Source organism: Gallinula chloropus (assembly GCF_964237585.1).
Source record: "Gallinula chloropus genome assembly, chromosome: 23".
Taxonomy (NCBI): domain Eukaryota; kingdom Metazoa; phylum Chordata; class Aves; order Gruiformes; family Rallidae; genus Gallinula; species Gallinula chloropus.
Window position 1 is genome coordinate 5,281,147 of NC_140108.1, and position 17,487 is coordinate 5,298,633.

The 17,487-nt window shown below is 51.3% G+C and overlaps 1 protein-coding gene across 3 annotated transcripts in view; it reads right to left on the minus strand.

Moving 5' to 3' along the window:
- PAX7 (paired box 7) overlaps window positions 1–15,522 on the minus strand; it is a gene marked incomplete at both ends in the record, with an annotated part of 103,222 nt that extends 87,700 nt beyond the window's left edge. For 2 of the 3 annotated variants that reach the window (XM_084274781.1, XM_084274780.1), the window contains 4 exons: window positions 11,107–11,235; window positions 12,245–12,374; window positions 13,027–13,262; window positions 15,438–15,522. In XM_084274781.1, coding sequence (XP_084130907.1) covers window positions 11,107–11,235; window positions 12,245–12,374; window positions 13,027–13,262; window positions 15,438–15,522 — 580 coding nt within the window. Of the gene's footprint in view, window positions 1–11,106; window positions 11,242–12,244; window positions 12,375–13,026; window positions 13,263–15,437 lie in introns of all 3 variants that reach the window. The other variant, XM_084274782.1, reaches the window with a different exon arrangement.
- Window positions 15,523–17,487: the final 1,965 nt, after the last annotated feature.

The window sequence follows — 17,487 nt, forward strand, 5'->3', positions numbered from 1 at the left end:
AAAATCGGAGAGAGAAAAGTCACGAAGTCACAGCAGCCGGGGGAGAGGAGCGAGGGTGCAGGGAGGGGGGGGTTCGGCTCCCTTTTTTCCCCTTCCTTGCCTCGCAGGGAAAAAAAATTAATGACAATATTTGGGTTTCCCTCCTGCGCGAGGAGCTGACGGGGGTATTTTTTTCTCCGCGGGGGACACTTGACTCTTTGCAACTGAACTCTAAACCCGACCAGCTCTCTGCTCCGCGCCGAAGTTATTTTATCCTTTAGCGATTGATCGCAGCACCCACCCTATTTTTCTCCTTGACAGAGATTTGCTGAGACGCTCTTGCCAGGAAGAAATAGGGAAGATTGTCCATCTCTGCACTATTAACCTCTGAGCAATTACGCTTGACAAGAACGGAGATTTTTAATTATTTTAAGTCATTATATATATCATTTCCCCCCCAAAAAATCACTTGGATTTAACCATTTTGAGTCCCCATCCTTTAAATGTGTCTTAATCGGGGGCTGTAGCGTCTCTCCCTCTTTACATCCCCTCCAGCGAATAGGGGGTGGTAAAATAGGGGGTGGCAAAACAGGGGGTGGCAAAATAGAAGGTGGCAAAATAGAGGGTGGCAAAAGCTGGGTTATTTTGTTTGTTTAAAAAACAACATTTGCTAACCCCCTCCCCCCCAAAAAAAAATATAAATAAAACAACAAAAAGCAACCCAACCCCAAAACTTTTCTCCTCCTTTTGCTGCAGTTTCAGGAATGGAAATTGCAGCTTACCCGCTGCGAGCATATTCAGCCTCACGCACAAGGGAGGGTTTGTGGCTGGAGGGAGATTAAGGGGAAAACTCCAGGAAAAAGAAACAGCAACAAGGTACAAACCAAATATTCACAGTCTAAAAAAAGAGGGGGGAAAAAAAAAGACGGGGGGTGGGGGGGAAGGAGGGAGGAGGAAAAAAAAAAGCGAGCTTCAAATAGCTCAATTTGCTGCTATTTAGCATCAAACAGGCATCTTCTGGAGAAGTGGGGCAAGAATTTAAAAGAATTAAGTTACTGCAGACAAATAACGCATCCCTCTGGGAAACGCCAGCCTTCCACTGACTCTATACATGCGTGGGTATCTATATGTGTGTGTATATGTGTATATATATATATATATATGGTCTTTAAAATCACCAGCAGCTCCGGCTATCTGCCCTCCTTTGGATAATTCACACCATACAAAGGTTGGGGGCTATTAATCCCCCCCCCAAAACCCCCATTCCTATTCATGTCAGTGTTTCTTTCTTTTTCCGAGCAATCAAATGTGCCGGGGACAATTGTAGGGAATTTAAACATGAGTGTCCCCTGAATATCCCTCACCAGCGAGGTGTCCTTTGTACCCTCTCCCTTTTAAAGACGTTTTATACTGCAAAAAATATCATGCGGCCGGTGGGTCTTTATTAAAAGGCAAGAGGATGCTCTGCTTGGATTGGCTTTTTTTTTGCAAAATAAAGAAAATTAATCAATTTAATAAAGATTATTATTTAACAGGGGGAAGTTTCAGGGGGGATTTAAGGATCCTTCTAACTTTAAGCAAGGAGAAAAGCACCCGGGCGTTTTTAACTTCGCTTGGAGGGGAGTTGCTCGCAAGCAGCTCCTCGCCGAGCGATCCTGTCGAGTCAACTTTCCTCCCTCGCCTTTAATTCCCAATAAAAATGCAAATTGATTCGTCCCCATAATGGGAATTTAGGGGGGAAAAAAAAGAATAAAATAAAGAAGTGACAGGATTGTGCGGTCGCTCCGGACTTTTCCCTCTACTCCGGATTTGGAGGCAAATGGAAAAAGGGATGGAAATTTCTTGCCAAAATAGCGAAATAACGTTATTTTTCGCACACCTCCCCCCCCCCCCCCCCCCCGGGTTTGGGGTCCGCAGTTTCATAACTGGCTTTCTCCCCCCTCACACACACCCCCCTCCCTCCCTTCTCTCCCTCCTTTAAAGATGCCACCAGGTCACTTTGATCCGCGGTCTTTAGGGTCTCCGGACAAAGAAGGCAGTGAAGGCTGAAGGCTGCCGGGTGTCCCCCCCACACCCCTCCCCTCTTCCCTCCCCAGCTGCCCGCACCTCGCCCGGGAGGGAGCCCCGCCGGCCGCCCTGCCCTCAGCCCCGCTCCCCAGGGTCAGGCAGAGTGCTGCCTTCCAATTTTAGCAACAACAACAACAAAACATCCCACCAACTCCCCCCCCCACACACACCCCCCAAACAACAACCAGGAGAAGAGTGAAAACCAAGAAGGGTTTTTCCTCTCTTCCAGAGAGCCAGCCCGGGGGCAGGGGACGGTTAACTTGAAGGGGAAAGAGGGTGTAAAAATAGTTTTTGCTTCCCCTGTCTCTACAGAGCCCCCCCGAAACCCCCCTGGGGGCTGCGGAGCATCCCTCCATGGGGCTGCGGAGCATCTCTCCTGCCGCATCCTGGGGCAGGGCAGCGGGGAGCTGACCAGCCTTAGGAAAGGCCATCACCCTGTTTGAACCACAGCCTTTATCTCCCCCCAAAAAAAGACTTTCTGGTCTGTCTCCCCCCCTTTTTTTTACGTTGTCGGGTGGAGGCGCAAGGGGAGCATCCCTCGGGTGGGATGCTGTGGAGGGGAGCGAAACCCTCCATTTCCAGCGCGACCTCCTCTCCTCTCTTTGCCCTCTCTTTAGGAAGACTTAGCTTGTCTTTTCGACTTCCTCCACCCCCCCCTTTTTTTTTTAATTTTAAAATATCCCCCGGTTTTCCCTCCTCTCAACCTCCCCACCCACCCTCAGCACCCCCAAAGCTGCTCGGCCCAGCCGGGACCGCGGCCGCACACAAAATGGATGAGCTAAGATGTCTCCCCAGCTGCAGACTTCATGAATGAGCCACCCCCTTCCCCTCTCTCCCTCCCCAGCTCCGGCTATAGATTGATAGATATAGATATATTTCATGAATGAGCCGAGGGTCCTCCCCGCCTCCCCCTACCCCTCCACCCCCCCCCACGCCTTGGCTATCCCTGCAGAGCCTATAAACAGCAACGGCCCCTTTACAACAATTCATCACAGGACCCAGAGCCATCCAAGCAAGTAATATGTAGCCTCAGATCTAGTGTGTCCCACAAGACAGAGCGCCTGCTAATTAATAGACAGTGATTCCTGCAAGCAGCCCGAGCAGTCTGTAATATGATGAACTTCCTTTGTACCGGTGTCACCACAAATGTTTCTGATAAGAAAAAGCATCCAAGGATCAAAGACTATAAGCTTCTCAATTTCCTCAAGCTGCCTCTACTTTTCCTCACCTACTTTTTCTTTTTTTCCCCCTCTTTTTTTTTTTATTATTATTATTCTCCCCCCTCCCGCTCCCTCTTCCCAGCCCCTCCAAGGAGATGCAATCCCCCCCCTTCTCCTGACAGCCTTAAAGTCCGCTCAAGCGCAGGGGTCAGTCCCAGACTGTACCCCAAAATAGCATCAGCATCCCTCGCCCCCTTCGCAGCCTGTCTTTCAAAAAAAAAAAAAAGGGGTGAAAAAGAAAAGAAAGAGGGGGAAAAAAAGCCGCTCCGATTCTGGTTCCTGCCCTCCCCTGCACCTCCTCATCTCTTCTCCACTTCTCCCCAACTCCGGATGACAAATGTCTTTATAAACAGGCATTAGCTGACATCTAATTTCTTTTGTGGCGAGTCCATGCGAAGTGCGAACCCTCCCGAGCGAGTTCCAGCCCCGCGCCGGGATGAGCTGGGAAGGGAGAGGGGTTTTTTTTTGGGGGGGGAAGAGGAGATGCGGGCAGGCTGTAGGGGGTTGGGAGGTTGGGGAGGGATGCAGTTAACCTCCCACCCTCGGGCACGCCGGCAGAGCCGCATCCCGATCCCAAAACCCCTCCCCGCTCCGTGAGCTGCACCTGCGCATCCCATCGCCTTCGTGGGCTTCATATTTTTATTTTCATATTTTTCTGGGCTGATGGGGAAGGAAGGGACAGACAACACCCTACCCCCCAGAAAAAAAACCTCAAACCCCAAAAAAACCCCACCAAAAAAAGCCACAACACAACCCCACAGCACAACCCCACAACTCCCCAGGGCTCCGTTTGCTCCACCTGCATCTTCACCCCTCCTGGGAGCAGGGAGGTGGAGGGGGGGAAGCGCTGCCCGGCCGGGCAGGAGCAGCTCCCACCCGGGGAACGCGGGGGGTTCCCCATCCCCGGTCCTCAGAGCTCTCCGCTGCTTCCCAGCCTGGGATCTCCCCTCTCAGCATCTTCTAAAACCAGACCCCAAATCAGAGAGAAGTTAAAATTAAATTTAAAGAAAAGGAAGAGAGAGAAAACACCCCAAAAAGCAGCAAAAACCAGTGGCGGGGAGCAGGGGAATGTGGCAGCTGATTGAAACGGGCGCTTTTTTTCCTCCCTTTTAAGAACAGTCTCTATAAATATATAATATCCCCAAAGCTCAGGTCTTAAGAGGGCCCCTTATTTGCTTATTTCTTTTGTAGCGAACGTAATTTTCAGAAAGATACTTCCCCCCCCCAACCCCCCCTTCCTCCACCAGCGCCTTACCCTAATGCTCGAGTAAGTACCTTACAGCTTTAAGGCCAGTGTTATATGTGCTTTAAAATCCTGCCATGTAAATTCCCCTGGAAAATTTGGAAAGCTTCTCGGGGGAGGGGGACACACACAAGGGGGGGACGGAGACTTTGGGGTGGGACACACACACACACACACACATGGGGAACTGGGAGAAGGGGGGAGGGGGAGAAAGGGGAGGTTAATCCGGGTTTAATGCTATGATGCAGTCACAGGACCAGGGCTAGGCTGATTGTGTTATCTCTTCCCAACATTTGGGTCTCCCATATTTCACCCAGCCAAATAGCTGCGAGAAAAAAGTGCGTATGGAGGCACTCCTGACGCCTCAGGAAAATATGTTATTAATATCTAAATAACTTCCCAATACTGTCTCTAAATCTCCCCTTCACCACTCCAGATGATGAATTCGTTTGAAGTGTTCTCCCGTCTCATCTTTTCAGTGTCTCTCTCTCTCTCTCCCCCCTTTTTTTTTTTCCATAACCAGGCTTATTTCAAACTGGTAAATATCTAATTCCTTTAACCACACTGCAGACACGTCTCTCCCCTCTTAGATACAATTCTCATTTGGAGAGATCCATATATACACGTCTCTATAAAAGAGAATAAACCCCAAACGCAGCCTTAAACTACTTCTTTAAATTATTTGGGGGGTTGAGCGGTGCGTTGGGTTGGGGTTTTTATGGGAGGGGGGGTCCCTGTTTGTCTCCGAACAACCCCCGCACACACCTGGGTCACACATTTGCCTCACAGCCTTCCTGCCTCCCGCTTAATTCAATCTCTGCCTCCTCTCTCCTACCCCAATTACGGGCGAAACCTCGGATTAGAAATAGACCTTCCAGCTTCCTTCCTCCGCTATCACGGCATCCATCTCCCCCTCCACACCCCCATCGCCAAATACCTACTTCCTAACCCTCCCAGGACGATGTAATCAACCATCCACCTTCAAATTAGAGGCTCTAACGTCTAGAATGTATTTCCTCTGAACCCCGGGCACCCCACCTGCCAGCCAGCGCTCCCAACACCGATATCTGCCTTATATTTTCCCCGGTCTGTAACTGAACCTATTCTTCTCCCCTAAAGAAGGAGGGAGAGGAGGGGTGGGGGGGGAATGATGATGTAGCTATAGAAAAAAAAAAAAAACCACCCCACCCAACCACAAACAACCCCTGGATCACAAACATCTCCCTTATATTATTTCACTTCCCACTGTATAATTGAACCTCTCTCCCCGCATCCTTGTCTTAAGTTTGTTTTTTAAAACGCCTTGTATTAGATTATGCTCGTTTATTCCCCCTTCCAACCTTATCTCTCCTCCTCTCTTCTCTCCTTCCCGTCACACTCGATTTAGGAAGGAGTTTATCTTGCAAACATTTGCCTACTTTGTTTATGTAGACCAGGTTCTGCAGCTACTTGTTCCCAAAAGCCACTGTTTGCCTTTGTAATTGTTATCTGTGTTTATTGTTGTACCTCATTTGTCTCAGCTTTTTTTGTGACATGTAAGCTCCGTGTGTGCTCACATCCAGCCCCCCCTTTCCCTTCTTCTCCCTCTCCTTCCCCCCCCTTCCCTCTCTCTCTCTCCTCCTTTTTCCCCTCTCCTCTCTCCCTGAAATATGCACGGAATAACTCAGCCTAAAGCCAATGAATTGCTTGACACTACCCTATCTCTTTCCTGCCCCCCATTATTAGAGCTGATCCCACTCGCAACACTCACAAATCCCGCCTGGTCTCTGTTTGATTAGATTGCCAACCTTTCGTAATCCCTTGATTTGATGAAGTGTCTATTCCCCCCCCCCTCCCCGTCCGTGTCCCCCCCCCATATCTCCCTTCTAAACATACATTTACAGAGAAAGCGCTTGTTGGTTTTAAATCGATGCAGATTGTTTGCTGATAAATTGACTCCACAGCCCCTCTTCCTCCCCCCACCCCAGCTTGGGGAACAAAGCCCCTTTACAGGTGTGTGTGTGTGGGGGGGGGGGGTGTCCCCCTCTTTCCCCCCCCATCCCCTCCCTCCCCCGAGCCTAATTAAATTTAGCAGGACCCCATACAGCCGGTCCAAACAGCTTCCTCCTGCCTCCACCCCCCCGAAAAAACTTCTCCATAGGCGGCAGGGACCGCTCCTAAATTAAATTGTTATCACCTCCATGTGTCCAAATATCCCCCCCCCTTCCCCCCCCTCCCCGGTGCTGTTCACACCTGTACACGTTGCCAAGAAAAATAAGCCCTCCGGGTTTCCCCATCCTACGCGATGTTTCCGCGCACCCACGGGCGTGGGTACCGCAGCCAAACCCATCGGAGGGAGAAACTCCGTGTGATTAAGCCGGGGAGAAAAAGGAATTAGGAAAATCTGGGGTTTCAACCCCAGAAATAATAAAGCGACGCGTCCCCCGGTACCCTGCGAGCACCGCGCCAAGCCCTGAGCATCCTCCGCAGGCATCCTGCCCTGCATCCCCGAGCGGGACTGGGGGGGGGGGGGCAGGACCGGCTGCCCCCACCCGTGGCCGTGGGGGAGGGAAGGGGAAAGGACCGCTGAACTTCCCTCTCCTCCCGTGCAGGCAGATCGCCTTCCCCATAACCCCACCAACCCCCCCCAACACTCACACACTCTTCTCCCGCGTCTGGTTGCAATTAATACCCCGCCAGGATGGGGCCTCACCCCCCCCTCACCCCCCCCCCGCTTCCCCTCCCGCATTAAACACTGAGCACCTTCCCCATCACCCCTTGAAATTTGGGGTTCCCTAAAACGACACAGACACCCCCTATCCCCACTCCCTCCCCAGCTTCCATCCCCACAGAGCACCTCGAATCCGCGGGGGGGGGGGGTTGCATGAGAACAGCGCCTCACCCACGCGTGACCCTCCCTAATAAACCCCACCAGCCACAATAAATAACAACAACCCAAAATAATAACAACTCGGTCTTAACAAGGATAAAAAAAAATAAATTATATATATATATATATAAAAATAAAGTGAAGCCTCATGAATATATGCCCAGGGCTAGCTGGAGTGAGCCGTTTAAAGATGAAAGTGCAAAGAAATAAAGGCTCAATTTAATCTGCCTTAAAACCCTTCAACTTAACGTTTGTGCTGGGAACTCAGAGAGTGAGTACTGATTGGGGATAAATACATTTCTTAGCATGCCTTGGAGCTATTACACCCTTCTCCAACACAGCTCCCTATTCAACAGCCACAGTTTTCATTACCAGCTCTAATAAGTCTTAACATTATTAAATGCCAAGCAGACGATAGAAAGAAACAGGCGCAGGGTGGAAGCTTTCTTTAACACTTAAAAAGAGAGAGCATTTAGGGCTGTCTTCCTCCGGCTCCCCGCGAGGAGAACCCGCAAATGGAGCAAAGGCGTTTGTCAGGAGGGGGAAAAAAGGCCAAAACAAAGTTTCTTTCCCTCCAAATTCCTCAATAATAACAACAAAAATACTTTAAAAAATACATTTAAAGAATACCCCCCCAAAAAAAACCCTTCCCATGGGGTTTTTTCCCTCCCATGAGGTTTTTTTTCCATACGCACCCGCGTAGTAAAACTGAAGGAACAAGTGTCAGGAGTGAGCGGCAGTGATTTTATTTTGTTGTAACCTCCCCCCCCCACCCCCGGGAAAATTAATAGGGGTGAGATGGGGGGGTAATGAGGTGGGGGAGAAAGAAAGAAAGAAATCTCCGAAGAGGAATATTATTTCCGAGGCAATAAAATAAAATAAAATAAATCAAAGGAAAAATACGCGGCGCGCGGTGTTTTACAAGTTAAATCATCGATTTAAACCTGAATTACAGCCGGTAAAACTTTTTTTTCCGGATGTAAAAAAACACGTTGACGTTATTAGTAGTATTATTTTTAATTTATATCATAATAATTATGGTGATGATGATTTGTTAAGTGCGCTCGGTCTGGCGGGGACCGCGGCATCCCGGTGCCAACCCGCTGCCGCTCCCCCCGCCGCCCCCCTGCCAAAACCCCAAATCAAACCCTTTTTGGGGTGTTTTCTCCGCAAATTTACACAGTCCGGGCGCGATTGCGGGGGAAAAAAATTAATAAAATTTAATAGAACTCTGGAAAAAAATCAGGATTTTAAGCCAAGGGATGGGAGAGGGAGCGGAGGCTGCGCGCTCGGAGGTAACGCGGCGCTCCGCGGGCTCCGGCAATCAGGAATTTGCCCAAATTAGCACTCGATTCAAAGCGGTTTCATAAAGAAACGGAGGCTCGTGTTTTATTTGTCCGCGATATTACCCATGAAGGAAGAAGAGAGCGTTTTCTTTTGCTTATTGACACGCACTTCTGCATGTTATTAAGGCATAAAAAGCCTCCAGCTCCTCCGCTCTTTTATTTTTTGGGGGGTGGCGGTGGGGAAAACACGCGCGGATAAGGGGGGGGAAATAAATTCGCGCTTTAAAAATTATATATATATATATTTATGATTTTTTTTCCCCGAGGGATGAGGCTCTGCTAAATCCGAAGCGCCAAAAATCTATTTCACACACATATACACACATCCTCCCCCAAAATAAAACTAAAAAACACCCCAAAGTGATGGGGGGGGGGAAGCTTTTTTTTTTTAGCCTCACACAATAGCCCCGCTTTGCAAATGAGCATCGCCTGTTTCCAAATCACAAGCAACATTTTGCAACGTCCAACGGCTCTCCCTTTTTTCCAACAGACGGTCCTATAATATTACAAAACTATCTAACAGCAGGGAGTTTTGAATAATTTATCTCCCTTTCTTCCCTTCCTTGGCCCTTTGTCCAAACTTTTTCTCCTCCTCGCAGAATTTTGAATGAGAATAGACAAGCCCTCCCTCCCCCATCCCTTTACTCCATTTTTAAGGCAGCCTTAGAAGGGTTTTCCCCCCTTTCCCCCCTCCCTCCTTTTTTTTTTTCTCCCCCTTTTTTCTTCCCCCCCACCCCCCTTCTTCTACTGTTTGCTTTTGTGGTCAGGAATCTTTTGCTTATAAAGCTTCAATAGACTTGAAGGTCTTTGTAAGTGAAGTTCATCTTCAAGGTTGGAGGGGAAAAAAAAAAATCCCCCATCCCCATCCCACAACAAACTGGGATGGGATCCTTAAAGAACCCCCTTTTGTGCACCTTCATTTTAAACTCCCAGGGATGTTTGACGGTGACACGGAGAAGTTTTTATCTGCCCTAAATTCCACCCCCCCACACACACTCTCCCCCCCCGCCTCCCCGCTTCAGTATTCCCTCTCTCGCTCGTATTGTCCCGAATTGGGGAAAACTTTGCAGCCAGGGAGAAACTTTGGGAGCGGTTCCTCCTCCTTCCCACAGCCGGACCGGGGACTCTCCGTACGGACAATAACTCTCCCCCCGACACCGACGGTACCACAACACCCCCCCCCCCCCCCCCCCCCAAAAAACCCTCCCCCCTCCGACTCAATCCCGACAGGCCATCACCTTTTACCATCAATTTTGGAGGAAAACAGCAACCCCCGATTCCCTGACGCTCATCCCCAAGACCTGGATAACTGGGGGGTGTCTGTCCCCCTCCCCTTGGAAAAAATCACCGAGCTCTCTGACACGGGGAAATCATTTTCTGCCCAAACCAAGTCAGCAGCTGCTCCATCCCATCGCTTCAAACCCCCCTTTGCAAACATCCTCGTTGCTAAACCTCAATTATGCACCCTAAAAATATCACCACCACCCCCCATTTATTTTTTGCTGGGGGTGGGGGGGAGGGAAGGGGAAATCATCACCCCCATCGTGCTGGGCAAAATACAAAGTCACGAGCACCAGAGTGGCCGCTCCGGGTGCGCCCTGTTTTATTCGGGTGACTAAGACCCTCACCCCACATTTACAGCTCGGAAAAGTTTCATTTTCCCTCTCACAAGAGGAAAACACCAACCGTGGGAGGTGATAACGGGACCCCCCCCCGCTCCCCCTCTCCCTCCCCCGCGCCTCGAGCCTTTCAGCAGAAACGCCAGGTTGGGTTTTCCTGATTTTATTTAGGGGTGCGGACCCCCCTCCCGCCGTGTCCTCCGATCCGAGGAGCCCCCCATCTCCTTCCCCACCCGCCCCCGGCAGCGCTGGCTCTGCGGCAGCCCCAGCGCAGCCCCGATCCCGGCTTCTCTAATTGATATTGATTGGCCAAATCGGTCAACTGTCAGCCAGAGTTTCAGGGGACCACTTAGAGAGCAGGAGAGAAATCTGTTTAACAAATTCATTTAGGAATCAGAGATGTCTCCCCACACCCACCCCGCCAGCCATCTCCTTTCCCCCTTTATAAATAATTGATCCAGAGGAAGAGAAAGGGGAAAAAAAAACCCAACCCCAAACCAAATCAAAACCAGCCCAACTCTTCCTCCTGGGAAAGCATCCTCAGCCCCAGGGCTGGGTACCACCTTCCCCTCCCAGGGCCCTGCCTCACACCTTTCACTTTGCCGTCAGTCATTTTCGGAAAGGACAAACTCAGGGATGCTCAGGAGCCACCCCCCACCTCATCCCCTCCCCCCGGTCTTACTCCTGGGAGGGAAGGGACATGTCCCCCTCTCTCCAATATCCCCTTCCAGCTCAGCCCCGGGGCACGCACGGCCACCTTTACCTTTGTCGCCCAGGATGCCGTCTATGCTGTGCTTGGCCTTCTTCTCGCCGTCTTCCTCCTTCTTATCGCAGTCCTCCTCTTCCTCTTTCTTCCCGAATTTGATGCGTAGCACACGGCTAATCGAACTCACTAAACCTCAGACAGTCAAAGACAAAAAGGCAAGTATAAGCTGCCTGGGAAGGCACCCAACGCAGGAAGCCTTACACGCACACTCTGCACCCCCTTTTCCCAGGGGTACACACCTGCTCGGCCCTCTGTGCCCTCCAAAACACCCCTGTGTTCATCCTCAGCATCGCACCGAGCTGCCAAGCTGGACACCCGAAGTTGGATGTGCTCGTCACCATCCCACTGAGACACCCGGCACCAGCAGCCCCTGATTGTGCACAACACCCCAAGGGGCACCTCGGCTGGTGCAGTTAGCCCGGGGTGTGCACCCCCAGGGTTATCACCTGCTTTGTAACCGGGAAAAGCCACTCCACCAAGTCCCCACCTTTCACCCCAGTCCCAACTGGGACCCTCAGCCTGGATTCAGACCCGGCCCATGTCCTGGATCCTGTTTTTTGGGGGGGAAAACGTGCACTGCAAAGCTCAGCCCCCGATGAACAGGTAGGAACTCTCAGCCAGGACCTAAGCAACTCACACATCCCTACAGACCCAATTTTAGGGTACAAGTTCTCTTTTCCACGGGGGATGGGGATCCCTGGCTGATGGAAACACTGCCCCACAGCCCCCACCGGGCAAGCAAGTCACAGCGGGGCAGCCAGGGACCCTTTTAACCCCGGGTCTGCCTCTGTGCACACTCCATTCACTCCAGGAGCCCCTCTGCTTTCAAAGGAGTTGGAAGAAGTTGGAAAAATTGGTTTGTTTGTGTTTGTTTTTCCAGCAGACCGCAGCGTGGCCAGGGCACAACCCCCTCTCTCCTGTTGTGGCTTTGCTTGGGGTGATTTTTAAATATATATATATATATATATATATGTATTTCTCTCTTCTATAAAAGCAAAGGCCAAGGGGATGCTCATCACCCCTGGAAACATTTTTTAAGTGGCAATAATAATTTCCCTCCACCTTCCTATGGGTATTGGGGTGGTGATGGTGGTGGTGGTGGGGGGGTGTCCTTCTTGCCAAGCTGCCTTCTCACCTGAAGGCACGGTGCTCCGGTCGCAGTGCCCATCCTTCAGGAGCCTGTCTCTGATCTCCCAGCTAAACATCCCGGGGTTTTCCCGTTTGTATTCCTCGATTTTCTTCTCCACGTCGGGAGTCGCAACCTGCTTTTGGGATCAAGGGACACCGGTACGTGCCCGCGTGTGCAGAGAGAGGGAAGGGGAGAAAGGAGAGGGGAGAAAAGCGCTTTTAATTGAAGAGAAAAAGCTGTTCAGCTCAGTTCAGCCCTCATCAGCATGGCTGGTAGTTTTGGGGGCTGAGAATAGGGATTTGAAGCGGGGTGAGAGGGAGAAAAATACCGCTGGGCAAAGGCCCTCCTCTCCCAGATGTTGGCCACCCTAAAGGTACCGGGGGGCCAAGGAGTGGTTTATCCTGAGCCCCGTAGGGAAGGGGATGCTTTTGTGAGGGGTTTATGTACACCCAGCGATTTATTACTCCCCCAAAACACTCCGGTTTGCCTCCTCCCCACACCGGGGCCGGAGCAAATGCTGGAACGCACACCACTTGTTGCACGTTGGGGAGAGGGGGGTGGAAATCATCACTTTAATTTATTCATAGCCTTCAACACCAGTTTCTCCCCATCTGAACCTGCGAAAGAGCTTTATTAAAGCCCTTTCCCCCTCCTCCCTCCTTTCCCTGCGTGTCCACCTGAAAAACTTACACCCCCCAAAAAGAAAACATTCATTTGGGGGGGGGTTTAGTTTGTTTTTTTAACCAGGAACGGGGCGGTTTGAACACATCCCCCCGCATTGCACTCACCCTGGGCTTGCTGCCTCCGATGGCTCCGGGACGGATGGAGCCCGTTTCTTGGTACCTGCAGAGGATTTTGGAGACGCAACCGTGGGAGACCCGCAACTGCCGGGATATCACGCAGGGCCGGATCCCGTGGTGAGCCATCTCCACGATTTTATGCCGGATGTGGTTGGGTAACGGGCGGCCGTTGATGAAAACCCCTCCGAGCTGGTTCACCCTGCCCTGGCCCAGCGGGGTGGAAACTGGAGAGCAAGGGCGGGGAAGGGGAGTGTGGGGAGAGGAGGAGGGTGGGTGGTGGTGGGGGGGATGGATCCACAAAAACAAACAACCAAACACAAGAAAGAAAAGGGGGAAAAAAGTTAAAAGAGGGGAAAACCCAACAAAACGGGACACATCCCTCCCTGCACCTCCAGCTTCCCTCCCGGTATTTGAATTATTTTTAGGTTTTTTTTTAAATAAAGAAAAGAAGGAAGAAACCTCTCGCCCATCTCCTGCCCTCGGCATTTGTTCCCCCTTCTCCTCATCGCGGGGAAGATGATATTTTTTTTATCCCTCCATCGATAAAGGGAAAAATAAAACTCCCCGCTGCCCCGCACGCCCATCACCCCGTTCTCCGAGGTGGCCGCTACGTCCGTTTGTGTGTGTGTGTGTCCCCTCCGCCCCCTTCTACATATTTTTGGCATTTCACACCTATGTTTTAAATCACAGCTGACGTTTTTATAGGGAAAGCTTTAAAACCGAGCGGCAAAGCCCCCTTAAAAGTTCCTATTTCCCCCTCCAAAAACCCCCCAGCGCTCTCCGCTTCTTGCTTCAAATCGCGGGGCTTCCAAACAAACTTTTGGAAATATCCTCTTTAAACACCCTCGAGGGCCTTTTTGCTTTTAAAATTTAGATTTGAGGTTTTTTTTGGGTTGGTTTAGGTTTTTTTATTCGTCGTCTTTTTTATTTCTAGTGGGGTTTTCACAGCGGTTTGGGGAGATGCGGAACGAGCGCGGATCCCCCCGCGGCCGCACCGCTACCCCGACACCTTGCCCAGCGCATCTCCCTCCCGGTGCTGGAACCCAGCGGCTCGTTTAATTCTCCCCCCACCCCCACCCCAATTTATTTAATATCTCGCAATGTAGATCTTGCAGATTAATACGATTTCACAGGCTGGAAATTAAAAGGAGAAGAAAAAATAGAGAGGGAGGGAAAAAAAAAAAAGGGTGGGGGGGAGGAAGAACTCAGCTGGGTAATTTGCGGAGAGGCTGGAGGGGGGCGAGGGATAGGGAAGGCGAAGGGTGTGTGTGTGTGTGTGTGATTTTTCTCTTTATACAAAGAAAAGTCGATTCCAGAAATTGCCTCGCGATTTAACAAGAATCATGCACCACTAATTCCAAGTCACTTGGCCAGCACTCCCTGGATATATCATTATCGACAGATAACACTCGAGTGGCCAATTTTACATTCAAGAGGTACTAAAACCGCCGGCCGCTCTCTCTTTTCATTATTCCCAGTCATGTTGTGCAAATATTGTTGTAATCCTTTGATCCTTTCCCTTGCCGTCTGTTTTACTTCATTTGCTACAGAAAAGCACTTCAACAAATCCCCCCAGCTTGTATGTTTTGCAGCCTGCGTGGTTTTCCACAGGTTTGAGTTTCGCCACTTGATCACGGTCAGGATGAATTTTCCCTGTTTAATAAATGCGGGTCCCGCTCTAATTTTGCCCCCCTCCCCTCTTCTTTTTCCCTCCCCCCCATCTCTTTTTCTCCCCCCCTCCCTCTTTTTTAATGCCTGGAAATAATAACCCCGTAACACAAAGGAAAAAAGAAGAGGAGATGATGGGGAAAGTTGATGCGCTGCGAGGTGGGGATGACACTCAGCGAGGTGACAGCTACAAAGTGTCCCCCCTTTTCCCCTCGCCATCCCGGCCAAGGACATCTCGGCTACCCGCAGACTGTGGATATCTCCAGTTTAGGGTTATTTTTCTTATTTCCTCTCCTCCCTCCACTCCAAAAAAAGTTGAAAACAGCTAATTTGGTTGGTTTTCCCCCCATCCTACCGGGGAAATGAAACCGTCGGGCTATTTGTAGGTTTTAAATATAAAATAAACCCAAAAGAACCCAAACCTGCCCCTAAAAATTCTGCGGGGTGCATGAAGCTACTTTAAATAAGAGGGAGGGGGGTAAGGAGGCGGCAGAACCCGGTTATTTCGCAGCGACGGAGCGGAGCAGCTACAGCGGGAAGAGAAGGAGCCAAATATCGGGGAGAAGTTGGATGCTCAAGTCGGGAACCACCTTCCCCAGGCTGCGAAGTTGAGCTGCATCCCCACCCGGAGCAGTCCAGCCGACCCTCCACTCACACACCCCCCCCCCCCCAGGGTTATACCGAGGTGCTGAGGGAAGGAGCGGTTTAAAGAGGGATTTTCCCACACCTACCTTCCAAGGGGAAGCCTGTGCGAGGGTAGTTTTGCCCCGGAGCCGGGCGCATCATCCGAGGCACCGTCCCGGGCAGAGCTGCCATGGTAGGGGAGGGTTCGGAGCGGGTCCGGTCCAAACCGGGGCAGGGGGGGGCACCCCGTGGCCCCGGGAAAGCCGAAAGAGCCGGGGAGGGGGTTGGGGAGGGGAGGGGGGGAAGTTGGGGGGCTGCGGGGATGCTTCTCCTCGGAGCCGAAGCGCTTCTCTCTTCCAGCCCGCGGCTGCAAAACAAGGGAGAAATCTTTGCTCCAAGGGAAAAAATAAGAATAACCAAAAAATAATAGTAATAAAGGGGCGAGGGGAGGAAGGAGGAGGAAGAGGGGGGGGAAATCACCCACCAGAAATTCCTCTTAAAGTTTTAGGGCTATGTCACAACCGGCCTGAGCGGGCGCTCCGGAGGAATGTAACCCAGACTGCCGGGAGAAGCAGACACAGCCAAAGTTGCCTCGGTGCTGGGCTGGGCTTAGGGCTGGGTAGGAGGGGGGGGGTGGGAGTGAGAAGAGGGGGGGGAAGAGAGCAGAGTTTCCCCCCTTATTTTGTTGTTGCCTTTTTTTTCCCCCCCTCTTTTTCTCTTTTTTTTCAAGCGGTTGGTGCCTGTCGCTTAAGGGATGCTGGTGATGGGGGGGGGGGGGGAAAAGGGTGGGAGGAGGAGGAGAAGGGAGGCGGGGGTGGGTGTGGAGGGGGGGGGGGAATGTCAGATGGAGGGTTTGGAAGTTGTTAAAGCGCCGAAGTTGGGGCCGTGGGGAGGACGAACGAGCTGTGATAGGCTCCGGCTCCTTTCTTTTATTCGTGGCCGGGAAGGGGGTACCGCGCCGGGGCCGAGGGACCAATAAGAGGCAGCAGCTTCCCAGGCAAAGCCACGGGCTCGCCGCCTTTTTATTTAAAGATATTATTCATCACCAGGCTTGGCTTTTTTCGGATGGAAAGCTGAGGTCCCCCCCTTTACCAGTTAGAAAATATTTGGGGGCGAAAGGAGCGAGGAGAAAGATTAAGGAATGTGGTGGGGGTCCTTTAAGGGTGTTTCCCCCCCCCTTTTTTTTTTCCCCCGAAAACATCCATGCGGGTACCAGGGGGGTAAGATGGGTCCGAGGAGGGGATATGAAGGGGGGGGGGGGTTTGCAGCGTGGGTTAAAATAAAAATTAAAAGTAAAAATTAAAATAAAAAATTAAAATAAAAATTAAATTAAAAAGTTAAAATAAAAAGTAAAAATAAGAATAAATAAAAATATTAAAATTAAAAATTAAAATAAAAATTTAATTTGAATTAAAACAAATAATATTCCCCTCCCCAGCTGCCCGCCCAAGCCCGGCCCTCACCACCTCACAGCCCGCACCCCGGGAAGTGTGTGGGGGGGGACAGGGGCGGACACGCTTTTTCCCCCAATTCCCAGCAGTGGACGGGAGGCGGCTCATCCTGCCCCGTTCCCACCTGGGCCCGGCTCTCAGCATCCCCCCCACCCCGCCCCAGCCCCGCTGAACGGGGTTTTGGGAGCAGCTGAGCAGCCCCGTCGCTTCCTTTACCCAGTCCCAGGTAAAGGGACTCCCTCATTAACATCCCATCTTTAATTAAGGGGCAGGCTCCGAGCTGCCCAGCTGGTACCATCTGAGTTGGGGCGGGGAGAGGGGGAAGAGCAGCCTCGGGGGGCGACTCCGCTGCTCCCCGCGGTTCTCCCGCGAACTGTCCGCTCGCTCGCTCGTTGACCCGGGACCGGCTGAACAAATAGCCAATGTTTTCCCCCCAAAATAGGAGCGGGGCAGGAATCCTCCTCGCAGCGGGGCATGACGCCAGGGCTCACGAACCCTTTTGTTTGCAGCTGTAAAAGGACTTTGCCGTGCAAACCGCTGGAAACTTCTTTTCCCCCTCCCTTAAAAGCATCCGGGGAGGGGGGTGTGGGGGTGTGGAATAAAGCAGCCAGCGACTCATCTGAACCGTCTGGCCCCAAAATATGGTCCTTAAATCTCAGCCCTGTCCCCGTTCAGGGCATCACCACCACTCTTGTGTATACGCCCC